Source organism: Loxodonta africana, chromosome 5, assembly GCF_030014295.1.
Source record: "Loxodonta africana isolate mLoxAfr1 chromosome 5, mLoxAfr1.hap2, whole genome shotgun sequence".
Classification (NCBI taxonomy): domain Eukaryota; kingdom Metazoa; phylum Chordata; class Mammalia; order Proboscidea; family Elephantidae; genus Loxodonta; species Loxodonta africana.
The window spans coordinates 134,451,756-134,467,814 of NC_087346.1; the positions used below are offsets into that span (position 1 = coordinate 134,451,756).

Genomic DNA, 16,059 nt, shown 5'->3' on the forward strand with positions numbered 1-16,059 from the left:
AGTTCTTCCATGCAATCGCTCTTTATTCGTTGATTGCCCAGTGACTTGTATCCCAGTGCCCAGTACATGGTGGCACCTAGTGAGCACTCAGAAACCACAGAATGAATGAACTAAGGCAAATAGACCAAATGACCATAACTCAAGGGCCATGAACAGTATGTAAAGAACATTGGGGATTCTGAGGAGGAAAGGCGCTATCGGGTTTGGGGCTTAGGGCAACCTTCATGATGAGGTAGCAGATAATACAGCCTTGAAGAATTCTATAATTCCTACTTAGCCAAGCAGGTAACAGCTTTTCCATGGAAGGAACTTGCAGAAACAAAAGCAAAGGGGAAAATTGTAGGTAAGTCCAGGAAACAAGTAGAGTGATACACAGCAAGACCGAAGAGGTGCTACTTTGTGGAGCATGTGAACACAGGCTACACACTTTTTAGTTAATTTGAGAAGCAGTGAGCAGCCGTTGACAGTTTTGGAGAGGGTGGTGACATGACAGAATTGGGTTTTGAGATATTTAATCAAACAGCAGAGCCCTGGTGGCGCAGTGGTTAAGAGCTTAGCTGCTAACCAAAAGGTCAGCTATTCAGATCCACTAGCTGCTCCTTGGAAACCCCATGGGGCAGTTCTACTCTGTTCTATAGGGTCATCATAGGGTCGCTCTGAATTGAAATCAACTTGGCAGCAACGGGATTGGTTTTGGGTTAACCAAATAGTGTGTGTGATGACATAGAGAAGGGAGAGACTGAAAGGGGGAGGTAGTTTAGAATCAAGGAAAAATGCCTGAGGATTTGAACAGGGAATGTGGCATGAGCCAGTTGTTTTCTCTTACCATATAATAGTTGATACATATGAAAGCATATATGATGTATATGGAAGTTCTAATGAGTAACAATAAAATGAACATTTAAGCCTAAGAAAGTGCACATTGCCAGTCCTGTTGAAGCTCCCTGCATTTGCCTCCTAGACTACATCCCGCCACCGTCCCCAGTACCTGGAAGTAACCGCTATCCTGAGTCTTATTGTTGATCCGCCCTTTGCTTTCTTTATAAAAATCCATTGCCATTGAGTCGACTCTGACACATGGTGACCCCATGTGTTACAGAGTAGAACTGAGCTCCATAGGGTTTCCTTGGCTGTACTCTTTGCAGAAGCAGATCGCCCGGCCTTTCTTCCATGGTGCTGCTAGGTGGGTTCGAACCACCAACCTTTAGGTTAGTAGTCAAGTACAAACCATTTACACTACCCAGGGACCTTTGCTTTCCGTATAGTTTTCTTGTATATGAATATATTCCTAAGCAATAGAGTTAGTTTGGCTTGTTTCTGAGCTTTCTGTTATTATATATAATCCTTCATCTGCTTTCTTAGCATTTGTTTCTAAGATTCATACATTTCGTTGCACGTATCTATAGATCATTCCGTTTTCCCTAATGCCATATATCACGACTTACTTATAAATTCTCATGATAATGGATATTTGCTTGTTTCCCATTTTTCTTTAAGAACAAAGTGGCCTGCACACTTTTTATGTATCTCCTGGCACACGTAAGAATTGTTTCTCTACAATATAAGCTCAGGAATGGGGTGGCTGGGCCACAGAGTGGGGGCATGTCCAACTTGACAAGATAATGCCAATTGTTTTCCTAGATGATTTTTTGCCAATGTACTCTGCTGTCCTACCCTGCCCTATCAGGTGGCCATGAGTCGGAATCGACTCGATGCCAACAAGTTTTGGTTCTTGGTGACTGTCTGTCAGCCATGTACACATTTCCCTTACTCTACATCCTGGCCAACTCTTTGATGCTGGGTATCTTTAAAGATAAGTCTCAGTCTGGATTTGAGGCCTCTCGGTGTCAAGAGGAAGAAACATACAGTATCCATTACAATGAGAAAATCTTGGCCAAAATATGTTTGAAGCGAAGTACTTCCATCTCCTCCTGTTCTTCAGGCCTCCAACCCCTCCCCAGGGGTTAAATCGGAAATATATGTCAGCCGCCCTCCCCATACCACAGTGTGACGACTCTTGGTACAACCCATATTGCCGTAATAGAACTAAATCATCAATGTCCCACGTTCGCCCCCTTTTTTCATTTTGTGCAAGTGAATATATTCTGGACCTTATTTTCAAATTACATGTGTCAGTTTGATGAGTTTGTGCTTTGCTGTGTTGTTCCAAGATTTATGTGGGATAGTTTAAAAGCGGCACGTGATTGAGAAAAGGACTTTTTGCTGCATCGGCATCATACGGACGATAATGTTGCCATGCCTCAGGCTGTGCTTGGACACCCTGAGAAGTTAGTGAAGGAAAGCCCAGCTGTCATGTTTCATTTCTCTCCATGTTATCCCTACATGTCTTTTAGCTGCAAACTATGTGAACTTTGTGTTTATTGTCCTTTGTTTTACATATACCCAAAATACTTAACCCAGGAGGCTAGCCAGATTTATGATAGGCTTGAGGCAAGACAAGTAGGCATGCAAAGTTCCAGTTGAAAGAGATTCACCTTTTTGCCAAAGAGCAAGGGTCCTGAATTCCACTGAGACCCCAGGCTTTTTTTCATCCTTCCAATCTGAGCTGCTTAAGTCGTTGGCAGAAAAGAGCACAGGAAAATATAATACAATTGCTTGGAAGAAATGCTTGATATACTCAATTTCACAATGCAAAGCAAGCAGCCAAAGAATTGATTATTAAGAGGTATCATCATAAAACTCTGTAAATTTATGAGCCACATCTAAAATGGGGAGCAAATATGCTCCTAAACTATTTCTTTTCTCTAAGTCTCCTCTTCTCCACAACCCCACCCCATTTCTGACAGAATGACTGTCTTAGAACAATTTGGCTTTGTTGTTATTATTAGCTGCCATCGAGTGGTCCCCAGACTCATGATGGCCCCATGCACAACAGAACAAAATACTGCCTGGTACCGTGCCATCCCCAGAATCAATTGTGGACCTGACCGTTGTGATCCACAGGGTGTTCATTGGCTGAGATTTGGAAGTAGATCACCAGGCCTTTCTTCCTAGTCTGTCTTGATCTGGAAGCTCCGCTGAAACCTGTTCAGCGTCACAGCAACACGCAGGCCTCCACCGACAGATTAGTGATAGCTGAGCATGAGGTGTATTGGCCAGGAATTGAACCTGCGTCTCCTATATGGAAGGCAAGATTTCTACTACTGAACTATAAATGTCCCACAGTTCCCTTTTAAAAACCAAATCAATTCCCATCCAACTCATGGCAACCCTATGTGTGTCAGAGTAGAACTATGCTCCATAGGGTTTTCAAAGGCTGTGTTCTTTCGGAAGTAGGTCACCAGGCCATTCTTTCAAGGCACCTCTGGGTGAATTCAAACCACAAATCTTTCAGTTAGTAGCCAAGCGCTTAACTGTTTGTGCCCTAAACTATTTATTTTCTCTAAATTCCTTCCTTTCCACAACTCCCACTCCATTTCTGTCAGAATAATTGTCTTGGAACAGTCCTTATCCAAGCCCTTGTCCGTCTTGGTCTGGAAGTTCCACTTAAATCTTTTCAGCAACATGCAAGCCTCCACTGTCTTGGAACATGAACCCAGGGTTGGTGCATTGGAAATAAAGCTCAGAGCTCTGGTGTGCTTCCTAAACCTTGAGGAAATTCATGGAAGGACAGGACAGTTTCGTGGCTTGTCTTTGAGCTTCTTGCATATACCAAAAAAAAAAAAAAAATTTTTTTTTTTTTTTTTTTTTATATACCAAGTGCTCGGTAAATATTTGTTCATGAATCTAAGTATAGAAATATCTGTAATTAATACACACTTTCACATGGTCTCTGTTGAAACAGTTAAGTAATAGCAAAGCTGCTGGGAGGCTTAGTGAGTGTGGTATTTCAGAAGTTTTAATGAGCTGACAAAATCTGGTGTTGAGTGTTCTAACCCCATCCTGTAGTTCACCTCTTCAATATCTGAAAATGGACACTGGTGGCATCAGAATGCCTGGGCATCTGATGACTAGTCCCCAAAAATGGAAGATGGAGGTTGTCTTAGTCATCTAGTGCTGTTATAACAGAAATACCACAAGTGGATGGCTTTAACAAAGAGAAGTTTATTCTCTCACAGTCCAGTAGTCTAGAAGTCCAAATTCAGGGCGCCAACTCCAGGGGAAGGTTTTCTCTCTCTGTCGGCTCTGGAGGAAGGTCCTTGTCATCAGTCTTCCCTTGGTCTGGGAGCATCTCAGTGCAGGAACCTCAGGTCCAAAGGACGTGCTCTGTTCCTGGAACTGCTTTCATGGTGGTATGAAGTCCCCACGTCTCTCTGCTTGCTTCTCTCTTTTATATCTCAAAAGAGATTGGCTTAAGATACTACCTAATCTTGTAGATCTCATCAGTATAACTGCCACTAATCCATCTCGTTACATCATAATGATAGGATTTACAACATATAGGGAAATCACATCAGATGACAAAATGATGGACAATCACGTGATACTGGGAATCATAACCTAGCCAAGTTGACAGATATTTTGGGGGGACACAATTCAATCCATAACAGAGGTGGATTTCTATTCAGTACTCCTATTGACATAATGTTTTTCAACATTTTTTTTGATGGATTTCAGTGCTTCCTCAAAGGAAATACTTAAGAATTATATGAGATTTTTTTTTCCAGTTTATACAATAATTGGACAATGGAAGTCTTACATAAAGTTGTTTCTCCTTTCCTTCCCCCACCACCAAGGTAACTTTAGAGACAAGATATTGTCTTTATAAAATTTATCATATTGACTCTATTCTTACAGGGAGTATCAACCGCATGGGACCCCCAAATTCTAACAGCCAGCCCTACTGATTTTCTGCTGCTCAAGAAAAACTCATTTTATTATATTTTGATAACATGAGCCACATTCCAGTGACCTTGGGTGGTATATCCTGAAAGGTGGTCTATACCATCTCCTCCTCCATTCAACCCCGGGGGAAACTGAGCTAGTGGTGTAAGCCTGAGTATCTCTGAAGAAACTTGAGATGACAGCACCTTTGGAATGGAACCATACTGCAGAATGATGGGGACTTTCTGCTGGCCTCTCTTGCATGGCCTCTATCTGGGGGTCTTGGGTCTGCACTGAGTATTCTTGCAACAAACCTGTTTCTGCAGGCTCTTTTGGAAAACTTATAGGCATCTTTTGTGTTGTTGCGGCTGCTACTTGTTTGAGACTCTGCTTAACCGGCCTCCTCTCTCTTTTAGCATGAGTCATGGCTAATTGGTCAGCTGCCTTAGATGTCTAGGAGGCTAAGAATCAGCTCGCTCAGCAGCCGTGTCTAACTGAAGGTCTTGCTGTCCCAATTTCACCCCCAAGCACCGCTCTTTGTCTCTTTGCTTTGCCAGAAGCTGCCTTTAGCAGTTGATGATTTCAGAATTTTCTTACCCAACCTTCCCCGACCCTTTCCTAAACCAGTTTCTGGATGGGACTAAAAGTAAGAAAGAATTGTTAAGGTCAACTACTTAAAATGAAAAATAAGCTTTAGAAGCAACTATTTATAGTTAAAATCGATTTTTACCCATAAACTGGGTAACACAGAGAATTTCAGAAATCAGAGTAAGTACAAAGAAGAAAAAAATTACTTGCATTCACACCACACAGAGATAAATGCTGTTAGCATTTTGGAAGATCATTTTTTGAGTTTTTTTTTTTTTCTCTGCATATATTTGTATGTGTGTCTTGTGTACACGTGTGTATTCCATTTTATCTTTGTTTTATAAAAATGGGATGGCACTGTTTTATAACCAGATTTTTTTTCACCAAATGGAGATTTTTGCATAAACATCTTTGTATGTTTTTGAATATTCTGCCACAACATTTTTAATAGCCACATCGGAAAGCATCTGCACCACAGGCTAATTTAACTAGTCACTGATGTTCACATGTTAGAGTTGTTTCCAACCTTTTGTTCGTATGCACAGCTCAACCACGAACTCCTGGGCAACAGAATCTTTGCACTTGTCTCTAATTGTTCTTTAGAGTAAACCTCCACAAGAGAGAATTATTGAGCCAAATGGTGTGCTCATGCATAGCACTGCTGACATGGCTGTGGCCACGTTGTCCTCCAGAACCATTGCATTAATTGGCTGTCCCTCTAGCAATGCTTCTAGGAGCGTGTTCATCCCTCCACAGCCTTGCTGATGCTCCTCATGAATTTTCTGCCAATCTCTCAACAGATGAAAAGTGGTCTCTCAATGTTTTTGACAATTCAATTACTATTGTTGTCAAACATTTATTTTTTCATAAATAAATAAATGTCAAACATTCATTTTTTCATGTATTTCAGCCATTCGTATCAAAGCCCCTTATAAACTGCCTCTCCTCTGCCAAACTTCTGATGCACTCCAGAAGCTCAGCTTTAATTAAGCTTGCTTAGAATCCAGAGCCCCATAAAACCTGTCACAAAACAGAGGGCTCTAATGCACAGGGTGTTTTTCTTTTTTTTAATTGTAGACACAACATATTTATTATTATTATTTTTTGGTTCTTAAAACTTCTATTTTTTCTTGTACTTTAGATGAGGGTTTATAGAACAAACTAGCTTCTCATTAAACAGTTAATATACATATTGTTTTATGACATTGGTTAACAACCCCACAACGTGTCAACACTCTCCCTTCTCAACCTTGGGTTCCCTGTTACCAGCTTTCCTGTCCCCTCTTGCCTTTAGTCCTTGCCCCTGGACTGGTATGCCCCTTTAGTCTCATTTTGTTTTATGGGCCTGTCTAATCTTTGGCTGAAGGATGGACCTCAGGAATGACTTTATCACTGAGCTAAAAAGGTGTCGGGGACCACACTCTTGGGCTTTCTCCAGTCTCTGTCAGTGTAGTAAGTCTAGTCTTTTTTTTTTTTTTTTTGTGAGTTAGAGCTTTGTTCTATATCTTTCTGCAGCTCTGCCCAGGACCCTCGATTGTGATCCCTGTCAGAACAGTCAGTGGTGGTAGCCAGGCACCACCTAGATGTACTGGACTCAGACGGTGGCTGCCGTTTTAGTTGTGGTCCCTTAGTCCTTTGGACTAATCTTTGCCTTGTGTCTTCAGTTTTCTTCACTCTTCCTTGCTCCCAGAGGGGTGATGCCAGTGGAATATCTTAGATGGCCACACACAGGCTTTTAAGACCCCAGACGATGACACAGGGTGTTTTTCTTAATACCACTTACCTCCTTCTAGCGAGGATGGAAGTATTCAAGGAGCAAAGACTAATAGCCACCTCCCAGCCAGCATTCTCCACACCATTCAGCCAGTAGAGGTAGCTGTTGCATCAACTAGCTCCCCAACCTTATCTGCGAGTTCAGCCTTTAAGATAGAAAATAAATCAGTGCCTGCAGTATTTTTACAACAGTATTTAAAAAAAAAAAAAAAACTCATGAATTTGTGGTTTTTTAAAAAACTGCTTATTTTGTGCCCTCTTGTGTTTGAATATAAAGCCCTCTGTGAATATTAGTAAGAGCCACTATATGAAATTTATTATTAATCATCTATTTTTAGGCACGAGGCTTTGCTGTATTATGTTTTAGCAGCAGAAACTGGAATTGAAGTGTCACAGACAAATTTAGCACACATCTGTGAGGAGAGGCCGGTAAGTAAATGTATAATTTCACCAAGTAGAAGTTTGAAGATTAAGGATGATGAATTGGATTTTATGGAGGTAAAATTCGTCACTTGGCCAAAATATGAATGAATTAACTTTTTCTTCTCCTTTTGCCCACTTAGGACCTGGCCAGGAGATACTTGGCTGTTAATTGTGTTTGGAGATACTATAATTTCTCTGTTTCTCAAATCGATGCTCCTTCATTTGGTATGTATAGAAAAACAGGTGCTAAATTGAAGCACTGGAGGCTTTTGATCTGTGGTAACAGGGAATGTCTCACAGCTTTGTGTGAAGTGTGATATTTCTCAACAATTAGGAAAGAGAGTGAAAATCTCTGCTCTTAAGATCACGGTTAAAACTCTGCACTCAGCTTCATGCAATGTACTTCTCGTCATCTGCCCTAAACTTGGACCCAACATTTCTGCAGATTAAATGAGAATACAAAAGAGAGCTACTACTATGGAGAGATTTCCTGGGCCAGTCACTCCCCTTTTGCCCTCAGATGTATTCCCTGACTTCCTCTGTTCTGCTTTGAATGGGAGGGGGCTGAACCCCAGGAACTACAGTTCCCAAACTGCCCTGTCTGTGGCCTTCTGGTTAGTTTCAGGGATGGGACACGAGGGCAGGAGATTGCGGGGTAGGAGGATAATGGTTCCAGCCCTTCCTGCAAGTCCACCCTCTATGGTCCTGGCTCCCCCCAGGCTCCCGGCTCTGGTAACATCATGACTAACCTCTATCCCTCCTTCTCCTCAGCCCTAGAGGTGGTAGTAGCTGCCTGCATTGCCCATCTCTGGGTGGCCTACTGTTTCCCATTTGCCTTTTCAGCTCTTTCTTCCAATAGCCTGGTAACCTGCCCTCTTTTGAACTACCTGACATGGATTCTGTTTTCCTGATAGAACATTGACTGATATTAATAAACTAGTTGCCATTGAGGCAGTTCTGACTCATGGAGCCCCCATGTGTGTCAGAGTGGAACTGTGTTCCATACGGTTTTCAATGGCTGATTTTTGGAAATAGATTACCAGGCTTTTCTTCCAAGGTGCCTCTGGGTGGACTCAAACCATCAACCTTTCAGTTAGCAACCGAGCACGTCAATTCTTATACCACCCAGGGACTCCCGAAACATTGATTCTTAAACGTAAGTTTTTCTTCAGAGGAAAAATTAAAGAATGGCTCAAGCAGAGTAAAAAAATAGCCAGACATCAAATGTGAGCAGCAAAATTTCAGACGAGGAATAAAGTGCCATAAATAATCTTGGCTGGTTGGTCTGTGGGGTTGATACACTGAGATCTTCACCAAGAGACCCATTTAAGAGAGCTGGTTTTTTTTTTTTGGTGCCCAACAAAACTAGAAAACGTGTCGAGAAACACGTGCTCAGGGCAAAAGCCTTTCTCTCTCTCTCTCTCAATGCACCGAGAAAACATAAAAATGTTCCGTATTCAGAGACTGATAAGAAAAACTCTCAGTCACGCTCAGGGGCCAATAATTTAAAATGTCAGTCTGAAATAAAACCACTTGATAAATGGACCTGTGCTTTTTCTCCTGCAGCGTATTTGAAAATGGGAGACCTTTACTACTATGGCCACCAAAACCAGTCACAAGACCTAGAGTTGTCTGTGCAGATGTATGCCCAAGCAGCACTGGACGGAGACTCCCAGGTAACAAACAACAACAACAACAACACAACGGCTCTTGGTGATGCCCATTTGTGAGGTTGCAAGGTCCTAATAAGCCCTCCCATCTACATGTGCGTCACAGTTTACAAAGTCATTTCTCATCCATTGTCACACAACCCTCACAACAACTGTGAGGACACTAGCTGTAATGGCGAGCCTTTAGGGAGCGCCTACTGGGCTCTACTGGACTCCACATACCATTCTCATGGGGATTATTGTACCCATTTTATAGTTGAGAAACCAAGACTCTGACAAGGTGATGCCCAAAGCCAGATAATCAGAGCCTAAACCTGGGTCTTCTGGGGCCCAAGCCCATGGGTCTTTGTCAGATTCCATCAGACTAACTCACCAAGCAGCAACTCAAGAAATTAGAAATGTGGCCACAGTGGGAAGTGGTTTGCTTGTACAGTTAGGCCAATATGTCAATGACAAGACCTTTCTTTTAGTTTTTTTTTTTTTTAAGCTTTTTATTTTGAAATAATTTTAGATTTATAGACAAGTTGCAAAAATAGCACAGAGAGTTCCTATATACCCTTTATCTGGCTTCCCCTAATGTTAATATCTTGTATAACCACAAGGCCATTATCAAACTAAGAAATTAATATTGAGACTATTCAGACCGTTTCCAGATTTCACCAGTTTTTCCACTAATGCCCATTTTCTGTGCCAGGATCCAATCTAGGATCTCATATTGCATTTAGTTTTCATGTGTCCTTAGTTACCTCTAATCTGTGACAGTTTTTCAGTCTTTCCTTGCCTTTCATGACCTTGATACTTTTGAAGAGGACTGGTCAGAATGTTCCTCAGTTTGGGTCTGTCTGCTGTTTTCTTATCAGTAGATTAAGGTTATGCATTTTGGGGAAGGAAAGCATAAAAGTGATGTGTCTTTCTCAGTGTATCATTTTGGGGTACATGATGTCAATGTATTTTATTACTAATGAGGGTAATGTCAATTGCTTGGTTAAGGTGGTTTCTCTTTGTATTTTATAGATATCTTAAGGAGTCATTTTGTGTCCATGACTATACCCTGTTTCTCCTCAAACCTTTGCCCACTAGTATTACTATCCTTCAGCACATCTTGCCTGCGACAATTATTACCATGGTATCCTTGTGGTGATTCTCTATTTCCCTCATTTCTTCTGCATTTATTACTTGGAATTCTCCCATGAGGGTCTCAGCGTCATTTTCATGCTGGAAGGTGGAATAGTTACCCTCATCTACAATGTTTTCTGGTGTTGTAATGTGGGATCTGATCATGAGGCAAAATTGAAGTTCATCCTACCTCAGTTTTGTTTGTCTTTTTAAGGAGGTATATCAGAGTGGTTATTTACGTTGGTTAAAATCCCACATCTTTACCATTTCATAGCTATTTGTACATGGGCAAATTGCTTAATCTCAAGTCTGTTTTCTCGTCTGCAAACTGGGGATAATAATAGCATTGACTTCATAGGTTGTGAGGATAACACGTACACCTATGTTTGGGGTAACATCTGAGCCCAGCGCCAGGACACTCAATGGACATGATCTATTGTATTATTATTTCTTCTGGAGTAAAAGCGGGGTTGGTGCTAAAGAGATTTTCTGTAGAGCCAAATTCCAACAGAGGATGTCTGCTGTCATTCAGAATTAGTCCTGGACCATTTCTTTTTCAATTCTGATTTTTATCTTTCTCAATTCTGGTTTTTATATATTATATTTTTATAATGTAATAAAAACATTAAAGGACAATTTTAAAAGGGGAAAAAAAGAATGCACCCACTATTCCATGACAGAGATTTTTATTTCTTAATGTCATCAAGTTCCCTTCTAGTCCCTGCCCACAGGCAGATGTGTCTCTGTAATGTAAACTATGGAGTTCATGGGTGGTACAAATGGCTAGCGCACTGGGCTGCTAAGTGAAAGGGTGGAGATTTGAGCCCACACAGAACCACCTCAGAAGACAGGCCTGGAGATCTGCTTCCGAAAAATCAGCCATTGAAAATCCTTTGGAGCACAGTTCTACTCTGACACACGTGGGGTCGCTATGAGTCGGAGTTGACCCAACAGCAAATGAATTTTTGGAATATAAACTATAATATGCACGCTTCTTTTAAAATCTGTCTCTTACATATTGTAGGACTGTGTGCATTTTATTACATAATCTCTTTAATTGTTACCCTTAATGACTGCCCCATATTCTGTTTAGCTGACATACTTAAACTTTACTAATTGGTCAGCATTTATTCCTTCGTTTGTTAATTTATTCATTGATTGAACACATATTTATTCAATCCTACCATGTTTTAGACACTGCTTAGTGGTAGGGACATAAGATAAAAAGATGGATAATGTTCTTGCCTTCATGGAGCTTATAGTCTTATCATGCAAGGCTTGGAATTTTTCTCCTATTTTGTTGCAGTTATAGATAATGCTACCAGGAGTGTCTTTATATTTCTATCTTTGATCTTCACTTGAAGAATTTTCTTATCATCTGAGGGATATTGTTACTGGATCAGACAGTCTAAATATGTTTATGGTGCATAATAACATACTGCTCATTTGCCTTCTTAATGAGTTTTCCAAATAATACCTTATAAGCAGTGGATAAGTATAGAAGGATGACTGAAATCTTTTTAGCACTGGGTGTTTTCATGATTTAATATTGTTAATTGAATAACTATAACTTGATAACTTACTCTTTTAAGTTGCATTTATTTGATTACTAGTAAGGCTGGATGGAAACCCTGGTGGCGCAGTGGTTAAGTGCTATGGCTGCTAATCAAAGGTCAGCAGTTCAAATCCACCAGGTGCTCCTTGGAAACGCTATGGGGCAGTTCTACTCTGTCCCGTAGGGTTGCTATGAGTCAGGATCGACTTGATGGCAATGCGTTTGGTTTTTTGTCATACTTGTTTATGACATTTTATTTTTTGTATATTCTTTTATGTGAATTTTCTATTTTTGTTCTTTGTCTGTTTTTCTAATGGGGTTTTGGTACATGTTTTAAATTTAAAACATAAGTAGTTTTTTTTTAAAATACATTTGCCCTGTAGATAATGAACCTTATGCTATCACATTTCATATAAATATTCCTCTAGTATCTTCCCTTTCATTTTAGTCTTGTTATTTGTCCATTGATCAGAGACTTCAAGTTTTTATAGTAATTTTTTTTTCTTTTAATGCTTTAAATTTTACGAGTACTTTCCTTTGAAAGGGTAGAGAAATAGTCTATTCTATTTTCAGATGTTATATGTGTGTGTGCATCTTAAAGGTACTTAATACTTTAATCTATTTAGAGGTTATTTGGCAGCATATTGGAGGTTAAGATTTGAGACTCTGAACCCTGTCTGCTTATGTTTGAATCCCAGCTCTGCCACTTTCAAGCTGTGTGACTTTGGGCAAGTTTCTTAACCTCTTTGTGTCTCAGCTTTCTCATCTGTAAATAGGGGAGGATAATAGTACATATTCTCAGTTCGTTGTTATGAGGATTAAATAAATACCTATAATGCAGAACCCAAAAAGAAATGAACTTGTTGCCATTGAGTCGATTCCGACTCATGAAGACCCCATGTGTTACGGAGTAGAATTGCTCCACAGGGTTTTCTGTAATCATAATGGAAGGAAATGGCTAGGCCTTTCTTCCACGGTACTGCTGGGTGAGTTCGAACCACCAACTTTTAGGTTAGTAGTAAAATGCAAACCATTTGCAACTCCTCAATGCCTAGCATACAGCAAGCACTCAGAAAATGTTAGTCACTGGTATTTTTTCATGGTTGTTGTGTAGAATGGTGTGAGATTCAACCTGTGTTGGGTGATGTACAACCCAGTGGGTGATGATTCTCATTTAGATTGTCAGTGGCAATTGAAAGGAAAGGTCAGAGGGAGGATATAAGTCATTAAATCATGACCATGGATTCTTTGAAGGTAAGCAAGACATTGTTTTTTTGTTTTGTTTTGTTTTGCTTGTTTTTTCGTCTGGCCACTTGTTCAGTTCATGATGGAGAGTGTATCTCTCCCAGATAGTAGAATAATATCCATCCTTTACGAAGCACCTCTGTGTTTAGGTTCTCCAACTATATTGTTTTATTGAATCCTCAGAGCTCTACAAGGCAGGTTGTACCCCTGAGTGCAAAGGACAAGGTGTATAAGGAGAAGGTAGTACCAAATGTTGGTTGTTAGCTGCCATCAAGTCGTCCCCGACTCATGGCAACTCTTTGCAAAACATTCTGTGTCATTCCTATGATCGGTTTCAGATTGGACCATTGTGATCCATCGAGTTTTCATTGGCTGATCTTTTAGAAGTAGATCACCAGGCCTTTCTTCCTAGGCCATCTTAGTCTGAAAGCTCTGCTGAAATCTGTTCAGCATCATAGCAACACTCAAGCCTCCACTGACAGATGGGTGGTAGCTGTGCAGGAGGTGTACTGGCCAGGAATCAAACCCAGGTCTCTCACACAGACGGTAAGAATTCTACCACTGAATCACCAATGCTCCTTCAAGGAAACATACCGGACTGGAAATCTGTGCAAAGAGGAATCGCGAGAGGAAGTTTTCCACATTGCCGCAGGGAAGCTGAGACAAGTGCCTGTACTTTATTCTGTAAATAAGGGAGATACTATATTAGAATGTCCACCCGCCCCCCAACTACAAACACATCAAGTCAGGGCTCCAACATGCTGATGGTGACCTAGAGCATAGCCTGTGAGTGATGGGCATTTCCTTGTCTCAGAATTTCGGTTTGTTGCTGATATCAAGGGCACGTTTTCTGGAGAGTTCTGTTTTGAGAGTAAGCAGGAAAGGACAGATTCCTAGTTCACTGGCTTCTGAGCAGATGGGACCCAGCATTCTCTGAAAGCCTCCTGGCTCTCCTGCAAATAAATTTCTCAGATGTGTATATTTAGGAGAACAATCCATCAGTGAAGATGACAAAACCATCTGGCTCTAGGGATTGAAAAAAATATATAGAGGTTGTAACAGTTTACATGGGATGAAGGGTGTGTGTCTGGGTTTTATCATGAGGAGCTGATGAGTTTGGTTTGTGGCTTGTTTTTAGGGATTTTTTAACCTGGCCCTGCTAATTGAGGAAGGTGCTACAATCCCACACCATATTTTGGATTTCTTAGAAATTGACCCAACCATATATTCTAGTAATTTCTCCATTCTCCGGGAGCTATACGAAAGGTAAGTTCACAGCCTCCTGTGTTGTGAAATCTGAGGGAATTGAAGAGGGTGGTATTTACTTCTTGGTTAAAGTTAACCCTACCCTTATTTTGTAATGCCAGTTGTTATAAAAAGGCCAGAGGATTTGGTTCTATTAAAGAACACTCAGCCAAACCCGTATTGATTTCCCTTTTCTAGTATCGGAGACTTAAGATATAGCGTGCTTGTTCTGAAGTTAAAGTGCTGATCAAGTTTTTCCACAAGAGTAGAAAAAATAACTTGTCCGATTAGACTATGCTTTTCTGAAAGAAGGGAGGTAGGTGTTTCTACGTCTGGACTTTGGACAGACACAGGGACAGAAATACTGCTCTGTCAGTCCCCAGGCTTCAGGGGGACCTCCGTGACCTATTGTTATTATTATTGTTGTCATAAAAATATAGATAATACAATGTTGGCCAATTCAACATTTTTCACAGTACAGTTCAGTGAGACCAACCATATCCGTCAGTCGGGCTGTACAACCATCACCAATACCCACTGCCAAATTTTCCATCACCATACACAAACTCAGTGCTTCTTAAATAATAACTCCCTCTTTCCTCCCCCTTCCCACTCCTGGTAACCACTATCAGTCTCTTATTTCTATATATTTTCCTGTTCTTGCTATTTCTTATTAATGAGCGCAAACAGTAATTGTCCTTTCACTCAGCATAATGTTTTCAAAGTTTATCCATGTTGTGGTGTGTATCAGGACTGTTGACGTTTCAGCTCAGGAGAACAACCCATTGCCGTTGAGTCAGTTTTGACTCATGGCATCACCATGTGTTACAGGCTAGACCTGCTCCATAGGATTTTCTTGGCTGTAATCTTTATGGAAGCAGGTTGCCAGGCCTTTCTTCCACTGAACAGCTGGGCGGGTTCAAACTGCCAACCTTTAGTTTTGCAGCCGATTACAATCTGCTTGGGCCACCCAGGCTCCTAGTTAAGGAAAGGACTGACCCTTTTCTGAGATTTCTGCCGGGATCCTAGGACTTCAGCTTGGGCCCAAACCACTTAGAACTGGCTTCATTTCTTTGCTTCTCACCTCAAGTACATTCTATTGTCCAAAAGCAGAAGGATGTGAGTTTGAGGAGCTAAAACATCAGTCATGAGTAACGCCATCCCATTTAGCTTAATCATCAGGACGCCCTGTGCTTTGTTCGAAGGTGCTGGAGCCACAGTAACGAGGAGTCCTTCAGTCCCTGCTCGCTGGCCTGGCTTTACCTTCACTTGCGGCTTGTCTGGGGCACCCTCCTGCACTCTGCCCTGGTACGTATTGTCTCCTCCCTAGCCCTACCTTCATGGTCCTTGCCCTTTGTCAGTCATCTGACACTTGCTTCGGATGTTTGCAGATCTACTTTCTGGGGACCTTCCTGCTGTCCGTATTGATCGCCTGGACTGTGCAGTATTTCCAGTCTGTCTCAGGTAAAGGATTATAAAAGGCAAAGGCAATAGAAAAAAGTAGACATTCTTTTCTTCCCCCACTGGAAGTATTATACAGTGAAGCCTGTCAGAGCTGGAATGCAAGCAGACTGCCCTGTTTTACCAGGTCTCACAAGTTTTCTGCCTTTGACTGGGTGCAGTCTTACCACTTCTCGTCACTGTCTTTTAGTAGAAAAT

General features: G+C 41.1%; 1 protein-coding gene across 9 annotated transcripts in view; it reads left to right on the forward strand.

The window, feature by feature from the left end:
• Positions 1-16,059, forward strand: part of SEL1L3 (SEL1L family member 3) — a 144,449-nt gene that overhangs the window by 115,397 nt on the left and 12,993 nt on the right. For 7 of the 9 annotated variants that reach the window (XM_064285989.1, XM_064285991.1, XM_064285990.1 and 4 more), the window contains 6 exons: positions 7,485-7,575; positions 7,710-7,794; positions 9,136-9,245; positions 14,294-14,421; positions 15,606-15,708; positions 15,792-15,864. In XM_064285989.1, coding sequence (XP_064142059.1) covers positions 7,485-7,575; positions 7,710-7,794; positions 9,136-9,245; positions 14,294-14,421; positions 15,606-15,708; positions 15,792-15,864 — 590 coding nt within the window. Of the gene's footprint in view, positions 1-7,484; positions 7,576-7,709; positions 7,795-9,135; positions 9,246-14,293; positions 14,422-15,605; positions 15,709-15,791; positions 15,865-16,059 lie in introns of those variants that run through there. The other 2 variants (XR_010322145.1, XM_064285995.1) reach the window with 2 other exon arrangements.